This window comes from Oncorhynchus mykiss, unplaced genomic scaffold (assembly GCF_057628025.1).
Source record: "Oncorhynchus mykiss isolate SJ-2025 unplaced genomic scaffold, ASM5762802v1 scaffold103, whole genome shotgun sequence".
Classification (NCBI taxonomy): domain Eukaryota; kingdom Metazoa; phylum Chordata; class Actinopteri; order Salmoniformes; family Salmonidae; genus Oncorhynchus; species Oncorhynchus mykiss.
Genome location: NW_028322102.1, coordinates 1,490,918 through 1,506,811, shown reverse-complemented (window position 1 = coordinate 1,506,811; position 15,894 = coordinate 1,490,918). Strand labels below are relative to the sequence as shown.

General features: G+C 44.8%; 2 protein-coding genes across 5 annotated transcripts in view; one reads left to right on the top strand and one right to left on the bottom strand.

The window, feature by feature from the left end:
- The window catches only part of LOC110513667 (dedicator of cytokinesis protein 1), a 636,864-nt gene that overhangs the window by 323,385 nt on the left and 297,585 nt on the right, over positions 1-15,894 (top strand). The gene's annotated exons all lie outside the window — the stretch shown is intronic.
- The window catches only part of LOC110501964 (inhibitory synaptic factor 2A-like), an 83,286-nt gene that overhangs the window by 48,346 nt on the left and 19,046 nt on the right, over positions 1-15,894 (bottom strand). Inside the window, exons 2-4 of the mRNA XM_090228881.1 lie at positions 9,939-10,090; positions 9,639-9,758; positions 7,866-9,109 (exon numbers count right to left, since the gene is read on the bottom strand). Coding sequence (XP_090085007.1) covers positions 7,866-9,109; positions 9,639-9,758; positions 9,939-10,085 — 1,511 coding nt within the window. The 5' untranslated portion in view covers positions 10,086-10,090. The remainder of the gene's footprint in view (positions 1-7,865; positions 9,110-9,638; positions 9,759-9,938; positions 10,091-15,894) is intronic.

Sequence of the window (15,894 nt, the reverse complement as noted above, 5' to 3'; positions counted from 1 at the left end):
TGGACTAGTCTAGTAGTTCTGAATCAGAGCTCTACCAATACAACCTAGATGGACTAGTCCATTTAGTTCTGAATCAGAGCTCCACTATTCCACCAATACAACCTAGATGGACTAGTCCATTTAGTTCTGAATCAGAGCTCTGCCAATACAACCTAGATGGACTAGTCTAGTAGTTCTGAATCAGAGCTCTACCAATACAACCTAGATGGACTAGTCCATTTAGTTCTGAATCAGAGCTCTACCAATACAACCTAGATGGACTAGTCCATTTAGTTCTGAATCAGAGCTCCGGTATTCCACCAATACAACCTAGATGGACTAGTCCATTTAGTTCTGAATCAGAGCTCCACTATTCCACCAATACAACCTAGATGGACCAGTCTAGTAGTTCTGAATCAGAGCTCTACCAATACAACCTAGATGGACTAGTCCATTTAGTTCTGAATCAGAGCTCCACTATTCCACCAATACAACCTAGATGGACTAGTCCATTTAGTTCTGAATCAGAGCTCTGGTATTCCACCAATACAACCTAGATGGACCAGTCTAGTAGTTCTGAATCAGAGCTCTACCAATACAACCTAGATGGACTAGTCCATTTACTTCTGAATCAGAGCTCTGCCAATACAACCTAGATGGACCAGTCCATTTAGTTCTGAATCAGAGCTCTACCAATACAACCTAGATGGACTAGTCTAGTAGTTCTGAATCAGAGCTCTACCAATACAACCTAGATGGACTAGTCTAGTAGTTCTGAATCAGAGCTCTACCAATACAACCTAGATGGACTAGTCCATTTAGTTCTGAATCAGAGCTCTACCAATACAACCTAGATGGACCAGTCCATTTAGTTCTGAATCAGAGCTCCACTATTCCACCAATACAACCTAGATGGACCAGTCTAGTAGTTCTGAATCAGAGCTCTACCAATACAACCTAGATGGACTAGTCCATTTACTTCTGAATCAGAGCTCTGCCAATACAACCTAGATGGACTAGTCTAGTTGTTCTGAATCAGAGCTCTACCAATACAACCTAGATGGACTAGTCTAGTAGTTCTGAATCAGAGCTCCGGTATTCCACCAATACAACCTAGATGGACTAGTCTAGTAGTTCTGAATCAGAGCTCTACCAATACAACCTAGATGGACTAGTCTAGTAGTTCTGAATCAGAGCTCCACTATTCCACCAATACAACCTAGATGGACTAGTCTAGTAGTTCTGAATCAGAGCTCCACTATTCCACCAATACAACCTAGATGGACTAGTCTAGTAGTTCTGAATCAGAGCTCCGGTATTCCACCAATACAACCTAGATGGACTAGTCTAGTAGTTCTGAATCAGAGCTCTACCAATACAACCTAGATGGACTAGTCCATTTAGTTCTGAATCAGAGCTCTGCCAATACAACCTAGATGGACTAGTCTAGTAGTTCTGAATCAGAGCTCCACTATTCCACCAATACAACCTAGATGGACCAGTCTAGTAGTTCTGAATCAGAGCTCTACCAATACAACCTAGATGGACTAGTCTAGTAGTTCTGAATCAGAGCTCTACCAATACAACCTAGATGGACTAGTCCATTTAGTTCTGAATCAGAGCTCTACCAATACAACCTAGATGGACTAGTCCATTTAGTTCTGAATCAGAGCTCCGGTATTCCACCAATACAACCTAGATGGACTAGTCCATTTAGTTCTGAATCAGAGCTCCACTATTCCACCAATACAACCTAGATGGACCAGTCTAGTAGTTCTGAATCAGAGCTCTACCAATACAACCTAGATGGACTAGTCTAGTAGTTCTGAATCAGAGCTCTACCAATACAACCTAGATGGACTAGTCCATTTAGTTCTGAATCAGAGCTCCACTATTCCACCAATACAACCTAGATGGACTAGTCTAGTAGTTCTGAATCAGAGCTCTACCAATACAACCTAGATGGACTAGTCTAGTAGTTCTGAATCAGAGCTCTACCAATACAACCTAGATGGACTTGTCCATTTAGTTCTGAATCAGAGCTCCACTATTCCACCAATACAACCTAGATGGACCAGTCTAGTAGTTCTGAATCAGAGCTCTACCAATACAACCTAGATGGACTAGTCCATTTAGTTCTCAATCAGAGCTCTACCAATACAACCTAGATGGACTAGTCCATTTAGTTCTCAATCAGAGCTCTACCAATACAACCTAGATGGACTTGTCCATTTAGTTCTGAATCAGAGCTCCACTATTCCACCAATACAACCTAGATGGACCAGTCTAGTAGTTCTGAATCAGAGCTCTACCAATACAACCTAGATGGACTTGTCCATTTAGTTCTGAATCAGAGCTCCACTATTCCACCAATACAACCTAGATGGACTAGTCTAGTAGTTCTGAATCAGAGCTCTACCAATACAACCTAGATGGACCAGTCCATTTAGTTCTGAATCAGAGCTCCACTATTCCACCAATACAACCTAGATGGACTAGTCCATTTAGTTCTGAATCAGAGCTCTACCAATACAACCTAGATGGACTAGTCCATTTAGTTCTGAATCAGAGCTCCACCAATACAACCTAGATGGACTAGTCCATTTAGTTCTGAATCAGAGCTCCGGTATTCCACCAATACAACCTTGATGGACTAGTCTAGTAGTTCTGAATCAGAGCTCTACCAATACAACCTAGATGGACTAGTCTAGTAGTTCTGAATCAGAGCTCTACCAATACAACCTAGATGGACTAGTCTAGTAGTTCTGAATCAGAGCTCTACCAATACAACCTAGATGGACTAGTCCATTTAGTTCTGAATCAGAGCTCCACTATTCCACCAATACAACCTAGATGGACTAGTCCATTTAGTTCTGAATCAGAGCTCCACTATTCCACCAATACAACCTAGATGGACTAGTCCATTTAGTTCTGAATTAGAGCTCCACTATTCCACCAATACAACCTAGATGGACTAGTCTAGTAGTTCTGAATCAGAGCTCTACCAATACAACCTAGATGGACCAGTCCATTTAGTTCTGAATCAGAGCTCCACTATTCCACCAATACAACCTAGATGGACTAGTCCATTTAGTTCTGAATCAGAGCTCTACCAATACAACCTAGATGGACTAGTCCATTTAGTTCTGAATCAGAGCTCCACCAATACAACCTAGATGGACTAGTCCATTTAGTTCTGAATCAGAGCTCCGGTATTCCACCAATACAACCTTGATGGACTAGTCTAGTAGTTCTGAATCAGAGCTCCACTATTCCACCAATACAACCTAGATGGACTAGTCTAGTAGTTCTGAATCAGAGCTCTACCAATACAACCTAGATGGACTAGTCTAGTAGTTCTGAATCAGAGCTCTACCAATACAACCTAGATGGACTAGTCTAGTAGTTCTGAATCAGAGCTCCACTATTCCACCAATACAACCTAGATGGACTAGTCCATTTAGTTCTGAATCAGAGCTCCACTATTCCACCAATACAACCTAGATGGACTAGTCCATTTAGTTCTGAATCAGAGCTCCACTATTCCACCAATACAACCTAGATGGACTTGTCCATTTAGTTCTGAATCAGAGCTCCGGTATTCCACCAATACAACCTTGATGGACTAGTCCATTTAGTTCTGAATCAGAGCTCCACCAATACAACCTAGATGGACTAGTCTAGTAGTTCTGAATCAGAGCTCTACCAATACAACCTAGATGGACTAGTCCATTTAGTTCTGAATCAGAGCTCTACCAATACAACCTAGATGGACTAGTCCATTTAGTTCTGAATCAGAGCTCCACTATTCCACCAATACAACCTAGATGGACTAGTCTAGTAGTTCTGAATCAGAGCTCTACCAATACAACCTAGATGGACTAGTCCATTTAGTTCTGAATCAGAGCTCTACCAATACAACCTAGATGGACTAGTCCATTTAGTTCTGAATCAGAGCTCCACTATTCCACCAATACAACCTAGATGGACCAGTCCATTTAGTTCTGAATCAGAGCTCCACTATTCCACCAATACAACCTAGATGGACTAGTCTAGTAGTTCTGAATCAGAGCTCTACCAATACAACCTAGATGGACTAGTCCATTTAGTTCTGAATCAGAGCTCTACCAATACAACCTAGATGGACTAGTCCATTTAGTTCTGAATCAGAGCTCTACCAATACAACCTAGATGGACTAGTCTAGTAGTTCTGAATCAGAGCTCCACTATTCCACCAATACAACCTAGATGGACTAGTCCATTTAGTTCTGAATCAGAGCTCTACCAATACAACCTAGATGGACTAGTCTAGTAGTTCTGAATCAGAGCTCCACTATTCCACCAATACAACCTAGATGGACTAGTCCATTTAGTTCTGAATCAGAGCTCTACCAATACAACCTAGATGGACTAGTCTAGTAGTTCTGAATCAGAGCTCCACTATTCCACCAATACAACCTAGATGGACTAGTCCATTTAGTTCTGAATCAGAGCTCTACCAATACAACCTAGATGGACTAGTCTAGTAGTTCTGAATCAGAGCTCCACTATTCCACCAATACAACCTAGATGGACTAGTCCATTTAGTTCTGAATCAGAGCTCTACCAATACAACCTAGATGGACTAGTCTAGTTGTTCTGAATCAGAGCTCTACCAATACAACCTAGATGGACTAGTCTAGTAGTTCTGAATCAGAGCTCTACCAATACAACCTAGATGGACTAGTCTAGTAGTTCTGAATCAGAGCTCTGGTATTCCACCAATACAACCTAGATGGACTAGTCTAGTAGTTCTGAATCAGAGCTCTACCAATACAACCTAGATGGACTAGTCTAGTAGTTCTGAATCAGAGCTCCGGTATTCCACCAATACAACCTAGATGGACTAGTCTAGTAGTTCTGAATCAGAGCTCTACCAATACAACCTAGATGGACTAGTCCATTTAGTTCTGAATCAGAGCTCCGGTATTCCACCAATACAACCTTGATGGACTAGTCTAGTAGTTCTGAATCAGAGCTCTACCAATACAACCTAGATGGACTAGTCTAGTAGTTCTGAATCAGAGCTCCACTATTCCACCAATACAACCTAGATGGACTAGTCTAGTAGTTCTGAATCAGAGCTCTACCAATACAACCGAGATGGACTAGTCCATTTAGTTCTGAATCAGAGCTCCGGTATTCCACCAATACAACCTTGATGGACTAGTCCATTTAGTTCTGAATCAGAGCTCCACCAATACAACCTAGATGGACTAGTCTAGTAGTTCTGAATCAGAGCTCTACCAATACAACCTAGATGGACTAGTCCATTTAGTTCTGAATCAGAGCTCTACCAATACAACCTAGATGGACTAGTCCATTTAGTTCTGAATCAGAGCTCTGCCAATACAACCTAGATGGACTAGTCTAGTTGTTCTGAATCAGAGCTCTACCAATACAACCTAGATGGACTAGTCTAGTAGTTCTGAATCAGAGCTCCGGTATTCCACCAATACAACCTAGATGGACTAGTCTAGTAGTTCTGAATCAGAGCTCTACCAATACAACCTAGATGGACTAGTCCATTTAGTTCTGAATCAGAGCTCTGCCAATACAACCTAGATGGACTAGTCTAGTAGTTCTGAATCAGAGCTCCACTATTCCACCAATACAACCTAGATGGACTAGTCTAGTAGTTCTGAATCAGAGCTCTACCAATACAACCTAGATGGACTAGTCTAGTAGTTCTGAATCAGAGCTCTACCAATACAACCTAGATGGACTAGTCCATTTAGTTCTGAATCAGAGCTCTACCAATACAACCTAGATGGACTAGTCCATTTAGTTCTGAATCAGAGCTCTGGTATTCCACGGTCATCCCACAGGCTTTTCTACTGTATGTGAAACACACCATGACCACAGGATTCATCATATCTGAGTGATTCATAATGTGATGCTGCTGGGTCTTCCATGGTTCCTCTCGCACTTATACTACAGCGTTGTTCAATACTCCATGCTGATTGGCTAGGAGGGTATATTCTAGAGCGTTGATTCCTCTCAGATATACAGACAGTTGGACAAGATATTGGACACCACCTGAAGTAGATCCACTTAAATATGACAGCAACACATCACTACCCAGTCTCTCATGTTAACTAGTATAACTAGTCCCCTGATCACCGTCACTACCCAGTCTCTCATGTTAACTAGTATAACTAGTCCCCTGATCACCATCACTACCCAATTTCTCATGTTAACTAGTATAACTAGTCCCCTGATCACCATCACTTTCCAGTCTCTCATGTTAACTAGTATAACTCGTCTCCTGATCACCGTCACTACCCAGTCTCTCATGTTAACTAGTATAACTAGTCCCCTGATCACCATCACTACCCAGTCTCTCATGTTAACCAGTATAACTAGTCCCCTGATCACCATCACTACCCAGTCTCTCATGTTAACTAGTATAACTAGTCCCCTGATCATTGTCACTACCCAGTCTCTCATGTTAACCAGTATAACTAGTCCCCTGATCACCGTCACTACCCAGTCTCTCATGTTAACTAATATAACTAGTCCCCTGATCACCGTCACTACCCAGTCTCTCATGTTAACTAGTATAACTAGTCCCCTGATCACCGTCACTACCCAGTATCTCATGTTAACTAGTATAACTAGTCCCCTGATCACCGTCACTACCCAGTATCTGATGTTAACTAGTATAACTAGTCCCCTGATCACCGTCACTACCCAGTCTCATGTTAACTAGTATAACTAGTCCCCTGATCACCATCACTACCCAGTATCTGATGTTAACTAGTATAACTAGTCCCCTGATCACCGTCACTACCCAGTCTCTCATGTTAACTAATATAACTAGTCCCCTGATCACCGTCACTACCCAGTCTCTCATGTTAACTAGTATAACTAGTCCCCTGATCACCGTCACTACCCAGTCTCATGTTAAATAGTTTAACTAGTCCCCTGATCACTACCCAGTCTCTCATGTTAACCAGTATAACTAGTCCCCTGATCACCATCACTACCCAGTTTATCATGTTAACTAGTATAACTAGTCCCCTGATCACCATCACTACCCAGTTTCTCATGTTAACTAGTATAACTAGTCCCCTGATCACCATCACTACCAGTTTCTCATGTTAACCAGTGTAACTAGTCCCCTGATCACCATCACTACCCAGTTTCTCATGTTAACTAGTATAACTAGTCCCCTGATCACTGTCACTACCCAGTCTCTCATGTTAACTAGTATAACTAGTCCCCTGATCACCGTCACTACCCAGTATCTGATGTTAACTAGTATAACTAGTCCCCTGATCACCATCACTACCCAGTATCTGATGTTAACTAGTATAACTAGTCCCCTGATCACCGTCACTACCCAGTCTCATGTTAAATAGTTTAACTAATCCCCTGATCACTACCCAGTCTCTCATGTTAACCAGTATAACTAGCCCCCTGATCACCATCACTACCCAGTCGCTCATGTTAACTAGTATAACTCGTCCCCTTATCACCGTCACTACCCAGTCTCTCATGTTAACCAGTATAACTAGTCCCCTTATCACCATCACTACCCAGTCTATGTAGTGTGGGCCTCTCCCAGTAGGTTGTAGGACCCACACATCAGATAGATAGTGATAGTATAGTCTCCTTACCCCTCTCTGTGGGCCTCTCCCAGTAGGTTGTAGGACCCACACATCAGATAGATAGTGATAGTATAGTCTCCTTACCCCTCTCTGTGGGCCTCTCCCAGTAGGTTGTAGGACCCACACATCAGATAGATAGTGATAGTATAGTCTCCTTACCCCTCTCTGTGGGCCTCTCCCAGTAGGTTGTAGGACCCACACATCAGATAGATAGTGATAGTATAGTCTCCTTACCCCTCTCTGTGGGCCTCTCCCTTCTCCAGTTCCTGTATAACTCCCAGTAGGACCTTGATGGTCTCCTGGCTGGAGGAGATCAGGTTCTCCATGGCCTGAAGCTGTGATTTCACGTCCTCTCCTCCCTCCCCTTTCTGAGTCAGTACCGGTACTATCTGCTTACAGGCTCCCCCGGGGTTAACTCCCCCCGTAGTCGCTACGGTCGCTGGTTCAACCCCGCTACTCCTACATCCCAGCGCCTCCCCCGTGGTCCGGGCCGACAGCGTCTGTGGCGAGAACGTCTGTGTCGAGAACGTCTGTGATGAGAACGTTGCCGGTTCATGACACTGTGCCTGAGTAGTGCAGCCAGCGGCCCGCGGTAGCGTCTGAGACTGTAGTCCATTCAGCTCCAGTCCCTTCATTCGTTTGCTCCGTGCTGTCGGGCTCTCCAGACACTCCACCTGGGTCAGAGAGTTCCAGGAGATGGGACCGGTCACCTTGGAGACTGAGGAAGACCCTCTCATGTCCCCCGGCAGAGTCCTGCTAGAGCCTGGCTCCTCCGAGTGGAGCAGCAGCCGTTTCCCGGCCGGACAGTCCGAGGAGTCCAGTTCCCTGTGTTCTAGTCCTTCCAGGGGGTTGGAGTCGACGCTGCAGATCTGGTAGTCGGTGGCCTGTGGGTTGGAGTCGACGCTGCAGATCTGGTAGTCGGTGGCCTGTGGGTTGGAGTCGACGCTGCAGATCTGGTAGTCGGTGGCCTGTGGGTTGGAGTCGGGCGTGTTGGAGGGAGAGGGGCCGTCTGTGAGCATCAGACAGTCAGAGTAGAGGACGTCGTCTGTACAGTGCTTCTCCACCGTAGCTATGCACTCCGTAGTATGCAACAAGGCTCTGGTTCTCTGTACTCCTCCTCCTCCACCGCAGGCGCCCCTGTCCCCTAAACGCTCCACAGCTCTGGTTCTCTGTACTCCTCCTCCTCCTCCTCCTCCTCCACCGCAGGCGCCCCTGTCCCCTAAACGCTCCACAGCTCTGGAGTGCTTGACGTCGATGACAAACCCATTGTTGTGGCCCTTGTCTCTCTCCACATGCTTGGTGTGGCTGTGGCCCTTGTCTCTCTCCACATGCTTGGTGTGGCTGTGGCCCTTCTTCCTCTCCATGGGAAAGGTCTTGTAACGGCTCCTGAGGTCCGGGGACGTCTGGACCCCTGTGCTCTTGGTGACGTTGGGGATGGAGCGCCGAGCGGGCACTGTCATGTACTTGCGGTACGCCACCTTGGGGGAAAACGGTTTAGACACATTACAGAGTAAACAACAACATTGACACATTACAGAGTAAACAACAACATTGACACATTACAGAGTAAACAACAACAACAACATTGACACATTACAGAGTAAACAACAACAACAACATTGACACATTACAGAGTAAACAACAACAACAACATTGACACATTACAGAGTAAACAACAACAACATTGACACATTACAGAGTAAACAACAACAACAACATTGACACATTACAGAGTAAACAACAACAACATTGAGAACCACTCAGCGTTTTGAGACATTATAAACCAGGGTTTACCTAACACCCTCCTGGGGACCTGGAGGGCTGCTCATTTAGGCTGTTACCGTAGTTCTTCACAGCTGATTCAAATCATGAACTCATGATGAAATAAAAAGCCTAACGTGCCGCCCTCGGAGTCCCCAGGACCGTGTGTCTTATATTCCACTGGTCCTAGTGCAGTAATACATTCATACATGTTCCCCCGAACCAAAGGGAGGGTTGGTTACAGACCTTGTAGGAGCCTGGCTTGCACCCCTTCCCGGCCATCTGTAGAGCGGCCTCTCTCTGCTCGTTCTGCGCCTCGCAGATGTCCTTGAATCTCACCTGGAGGGCCTTGTTTCTCTTCCGTACCTACAATACAACTTTAATGTCATATTTAAAACATTGGTCTTTGCAACAAAAAAAAAAACATCTTGATGTTATTCTCGATCTCCCAGACATCACACACACACACGGACACACACACGGACACACACAGACACCGCACACCCACGAACACACACACGGACACACACACACACACGGACACACCTGCTGCTGTGACCTGCTGCTGGTGTCCAGGAAGGAGTATTTGACCTCCAGGGCCAGCGAGGCGGAAGGGGAGGGGGTGGGCGCCACCTCTGAATCCGACTCGGAGTTGATGAGCATGCTTTTATCTCCCTCCGCCTTGCTCACCATGGTTCCTTAGAGAGAGAGAGAGAGATGGTGTTAGTCACTGTGGTGTATGAGAGAGAGAGATGAGGGGAGAGAGAGAGAGAGAGAGAGAGAGAGAGAGAGAGAGAGAGAGAGAGAGAGGAGGGGAGATATAGTGTTAGTTTCTCTCTCTGATTGGAGACCGTATTCACGGTAGAGGGAGGGAGGGAGATATAGTGTTAGTTTCTCTCTCTGATTGGAGACCTTATTCACGGTAGAGGGAGGGAGGGAGATATAGTGTTAGTTTCTCTCTCTGATTGGAGACCTTATTCACGGTAGAGGGAGGGAGGGAGATATAGTGTTAGTTTCTCTCTCTGATTGGAGACCTTATTCACGGTAGAGGGAGGGAGGGAGGTATAGTGTTAGTTTCTCTCTCTGATTGGGAGACCTTATTCACGGTAGAGGGAGGGAGGGAGATATAGTGTTAGTTTCTCTCTCTGATTGGAGACCTTATTCACGGTAGAGGGAGGGAGGGAGGGAGGGAGGGGAGGTATAGTGTTAGTTTCTCTCTCTGATTGGGAGACCTTATTCACGGTAGAGGGAGGGAGGGAGGTATAGTGTTAGTTTCTCTCTCTGATTGGAGACCTTATTCACGGTAGAGGGAGGGAGGGAGGTATAGTGTTAGTTTCTCTCTCTGATTGGGAGACCTTATTCACGGTAGAGGGAGGGAGGGAGGTATAGTGTTAGTTTCTCTCTCTGATTGGGAGACCTTATTCACGGTAGAGGGAGGGAGGGAGGGAGGGAGGGGAGGTATAGTGTTAGTTTCTCTCTCTGATTGGGAGACCTTATTCACGGTAGAGGGAGGGAGGGAGGTATAGTGTTAGTTTCTCTCTCTGATTGGAGACCTTATTCACGGTAGAGGGAGGGAGGGAGGTATAGTGTTAGTTTCTCTCTCTGATTGGGAGACCTTATTCACGGTAGAGGGAGGGAGGGAGATATAGTGTTAGTTTCTCTCTCTGATTGGAGACCTTATTCACGGTAGAGGGAGGGAGGGAGGGAGGGAGGGGAGGTATAGTGTTAGTTTCTCTCTCTGATTGGGAGACCTTATTCACGGTAGAGGGAGGGAGGGAGGTATAGTGTTAGTTTCTCTCTCTGATTGGGAGACCTTATTCACGGTAGAGGGAGGGAGGGAGGGAGGGAGGGGAGGTATAGTGTTAGTTTCTCTCTCTGATTGGGAGACCTTATTCACGGTAGAGGGAGGGAGGGAGGTATAGTGTTAGTTTCTCTCTCTGATTGGAGACCTTATTCACGGTAGAGGGAGGGAGGGAGGGAGGTATAGTGTTAGTTTCTCTCTCTGATTGGAGACCTTATTCACGGTAGAGGGAGGGAGGGAGGGAGGGAGATATAGTGTTAGTTTCTCTCTCTGATTGGAGACCTTATTCACGGTAGAGGGAGGGAGGGAGGGAGGGAGGGGAGGTATAGTGTTAGTTTCTCTCTCTGATTGGGAGACCTTATTCACGGTAGAGGGAGGGAGGGAGGGAGGGGAGGTATAGTGTTAGTTTCTCTCTCTGATTGGGAGACCTTATTCACGGTAGAGGGAGGGAGGGAGGGAGGGAGGGGAGGTATAGTGTTAGTTTCTCTCTCTGATTGGGAGACCTTATTCACGGTAGAGGGAGGGAGGGAGGGAGGGGAGGTATAGTGTTAGTTTCTCTCTCTGATTGGGAGACCTTATTCACGGTAGAGGGAGGGGAGGTATAGTGTTAGTTTCTCTCTCTGATTGGAGACCTTATTCACGGTAGAGGGAGGGAGGGAGGGGAGGTATAGTGTTAGTTTCTCTCTCTGATTGGAGACCTTATTCACGGTAGACGGAGGGAGGGAGGGAGGGAGGGAGGGAGGTATAGTGTTAGTTTCTCTCTCTGATTGGAGACCTTATTCACGGTAGAGGGAGGGGAGGTATAGTGTTAGTTTCTCTCTCTGATTGGAGACCTTATTCACGGTAGAGGGAGGGAGGGAGGGGAGGTATAGTGTTAGTTTCTCTCTCTGATTGGAGACCTTATTCACGGTAGACGGAGGGAGGGAGGGAGGGAGGGAGGGGAGGTATAGTGTTAGTTTCTCTCTCTGATTGGGAGACCTTATTCACGGTAGAGGGAGGGAGGGAGGGAGGGGAGGTATAGTGTTAGTTTCTCTCTCTGATTGGGAGACCTTATTCACGGTAGAGGGAGGGAGGGAGGGAGGGGAGGTATAGTGTTAGTTTCTCTCTCTGATTGGGAGACCTTATTCACGGTAGACGGAGGGAGGGAGGGAGGGAGGGGAGGTATAGTGTTAGTTTCTCTCTCTGATTGGGAGACCTTATTCACGGTAGACGGAGGGAGGGAGGGAGGGAGGGGAGGTATAGTGTTAGTTTCTCTCTCTGATTGGGAGACCTTATTCACGGTAGAGGGAGGGAGGGAGGGAGGGGAGGTATAGTGTTAGTTTCTCTCTCTGATTGGGAGACCTTATTCACGGTAGAGGGAGGGAGGGAGGGAGGGGAGGTATAGTGTTAGTTTCTCTCTCTGATTGGGAGACCTTATTCATGGTAGAGGGAGGGAGGGAGGGAGGGAGGGAGGGGAGGTATAGTGTTAGTTTCTCTCTCTGATTGGGAGACCTTATTCACGCTAGAGGGAGGGAGGGAGGGGAGGTATAGTGTTAGTTTCTCTCTCTGATTGGGAGACCTTATTCACGGTAGAGGGAGGGGAGGTATAGTGTTAGTTTCTCTCTCTGATTGGGAGACCTTATTCACGGTAGAGGGAGGGGAGGTATAGTGTTAGTTTCTCTCTCTGATTGGGAGACCTTATTCACGGTAGAGGGAGGGAGGGAGGGAGGTATAGTGTTAGTTTCTCTCTCTGATTGGGAGACCTTATTCACGGTAGAGGGAGGGAGCCCTGGTGACGTGGGCTGGGATGATTACACACAGACAAAGGGGTTTTCCTCTGAGTTAGTGTGTACAGACAGGTAATTAGAGAAACTAACAGCAGGTTAGATCACTCAGCCTTGTATGAAGGCAGGACACGTGTGACCTTGTTCTCAGTCAGTTAATTGCTCATTTGCTGTAAGGCCTAAGGAAAAGGACCTGTGTCATTGCGTGAGAGAAAGGCTCAGGGTGATGTGCAGCAGAATCAAGCCCCTATAATGAATTATTACATAATTTATTCTCTATTCTTAGAACATTTGAAAGTAATTGTATCATAGCAACAAGCCTCATGTGTTTGTTCTGTCCAGAACCCTGACGTTCTGATTGGTACGATGGAGTCTGTTATCTATTCAACTGTGTGTTTGTTCTGTCCAGAACCCTGACCTTCCCCTTGATACGATGGAGTCTGTTATCTATTCAACTGTGTTTGTTCTTCTGATTCTCATAGTTCATAGTTCTCTCTCTCTCTCTCTTTCTCTCTCTCTCTCTTTCTCTCTCTCTCCCCCCTCTCTCTCTCTGTCTCTCTCTCCGTTCCCTCTCTTTCGTCTCTCCGTTCTCGATCTGTCTGCTGACTGTCTGACAGCTGTTCTACTCTTGGTTTCTCTCTGAATGAGGTCAGTGATGACTGTGATGGTGCCTGAGAACACATCAAACTTCCAGTGTCAGAAGTGAAAACCACAAAACCAAACATTCCACATGTCTAAAATATCTCAGAGATAATGATGAGAGTTTCAGGATTATTAGAATTCAGACACAGCAGATAATGATGAGAGTTTCAGGATTATTAGAATTCAGACACAGCAGATAATGATGAGAGTTTCAGGATGATTAGAATTCAGACACAGCAGATAATGGTGAGAGTTTCAGGATTATTAGAATTCAGACACAGCAGATAATGATGAGAGTTTCAGGATTATTAGAATTCAGACACAGCAGATAATGATGAGAGTTTCAGGATTATTAGAATTCAGACACAGCAGATAATGGTGAGAGTTTCAGGATTATTAGAATTCAGACACAGCAGATAATGGTGAGAGTTTCAGGATTATTAGAATTCAGACACAGCAGATAATGGTGAGAGTTTCAGGATTATTAGAATTCAGACACAGCAGATAATGGTGAGAGTTTCAGGATTATTAGAATTCAGAAACAGCAGATAATGGTGAGAGTTTCAGGATTATTAGAATTCAGACACAGCAGATAATGGTGAGAGTTTCAGGATTATTAGAATTCAGACACAGCAGATAATGATGAGAGTTTCAGGATTATTAGAATTCAGACAAAGCAGATAATGATGAGAGTTTCAGGATTATTAGAATTCAGACACAGCAGATAATGGTGAGAGTTTCAGGATTATTAGAATTCAGACAAAGCAGATAATGATGAGAGTTTCAGGATTATTAGAATTCAGACACAGCAGATAATGGTGAGAGTTTCAGGATTATTAGAATTCAGACACAGCAGATAATGGTGAGAGTTTCAGGATTATTAGAATTCAGACACAGCAGATAATGGTGAGAATTTCAGGATGATTAGAATTCAGACACAGCAGATAATGATGAGAGTTTCAGGATTATTAGAATTCAGACACAGCAGATAATGATGAGAGTTTCAGGATGATTATAATTCAGACACAGCAGATAATGATGAGAGTTTCAGGATGATTAGAATTCAGACACAGCAGATAATGATGAGAGTTTCAGGATGATTAGAATTCAGACACAGCAGATAATGATGAGAGTTTCAGGATGATTAGAATTCAGACACGGCAGATAATGAAACAAGAGTCTCTCTCTCTCTCAAACAGGAGTCTGGTTTACACTGTAGTACTGTAGATGAGTACAGAGTTTCTCCTCTGTCTCTCTCTCAATTCAATTCAATTCAATGGTTTTATTGGCATGGGAAACATGTGTTAACATTGCCAAAGCAAGTGAGGTAGATAATATATAAAGTGAATATATAAAGTGAAATAAACAATAAAAATTAACAGTAAACATTACACATACAGAAGTTTCAAAACAATAAAGACATTACAAATGTCATATTATATATACAGTGTTTTAACAATGTACAAATGGTTAAAGGACACAAGATAAAATAAATAGGCATAAATATGTGTTGTATTTACAATGGTGTTTGTTCTTCACTGGTTGCCCTTTTCTCGTGGCAACAGGTCACAAATCTTGCTGCTGTGATGCACACTGTGGAATTTCACCCAGTAGGTATGGGAGTTTATCAAAATTGGATTTGCTTTTGAATTCTTTGTGGATCTGTGTAATCTGAGGGAAATATGTCTCTCTAATATGGTCATACATTGGGCAGGAGGTTAGGAAGTGCAGCTCAGTTTCCACTTTCATTTTGTGGGCAGTGAGCACATAGCCTGTCTTCTCTTGAGAGCCATGTCTGCGGTGGCCTTTCTCAATAGCAAGGCTATGCTCACTGAGTTTGTACATAGTCAAAGCTTTCCTTAAGTTTGGGTCAGTCACAGTGGTCAGGTATTCTCTCTCTCTCCCTTCAGACCAACCCCCCCCCCAGTGTAATTTTACCACCCATTAACCAATCACAGGATGTGAACAGCACAGTCCGGTCATCTGTCTCTGCCACCCAACAGGAAACAGGCAGGACCTTGTCCGTCTCTTGTCGTATTGGACCTTATTAAAATGTCTAGATCTCTGCTGAACCACACGTGTTCACTCTGTCATGTCTGTGTCAATGTGTGATTGATTGTGGAACCGTTAGTTCAAGGTTTAATGTGTGTATTCACCCACCTCTGTCTGTAGAGGCGCCCTTCCAACACAAGTGACCGTGTTAATAATTGACATGAGGGCCACATACAGCAACAAGGAGTCTATATACAGGGGGTACCGGTACCGAGTCAGTGTAGAGGGGGTACCGGTACCGAGT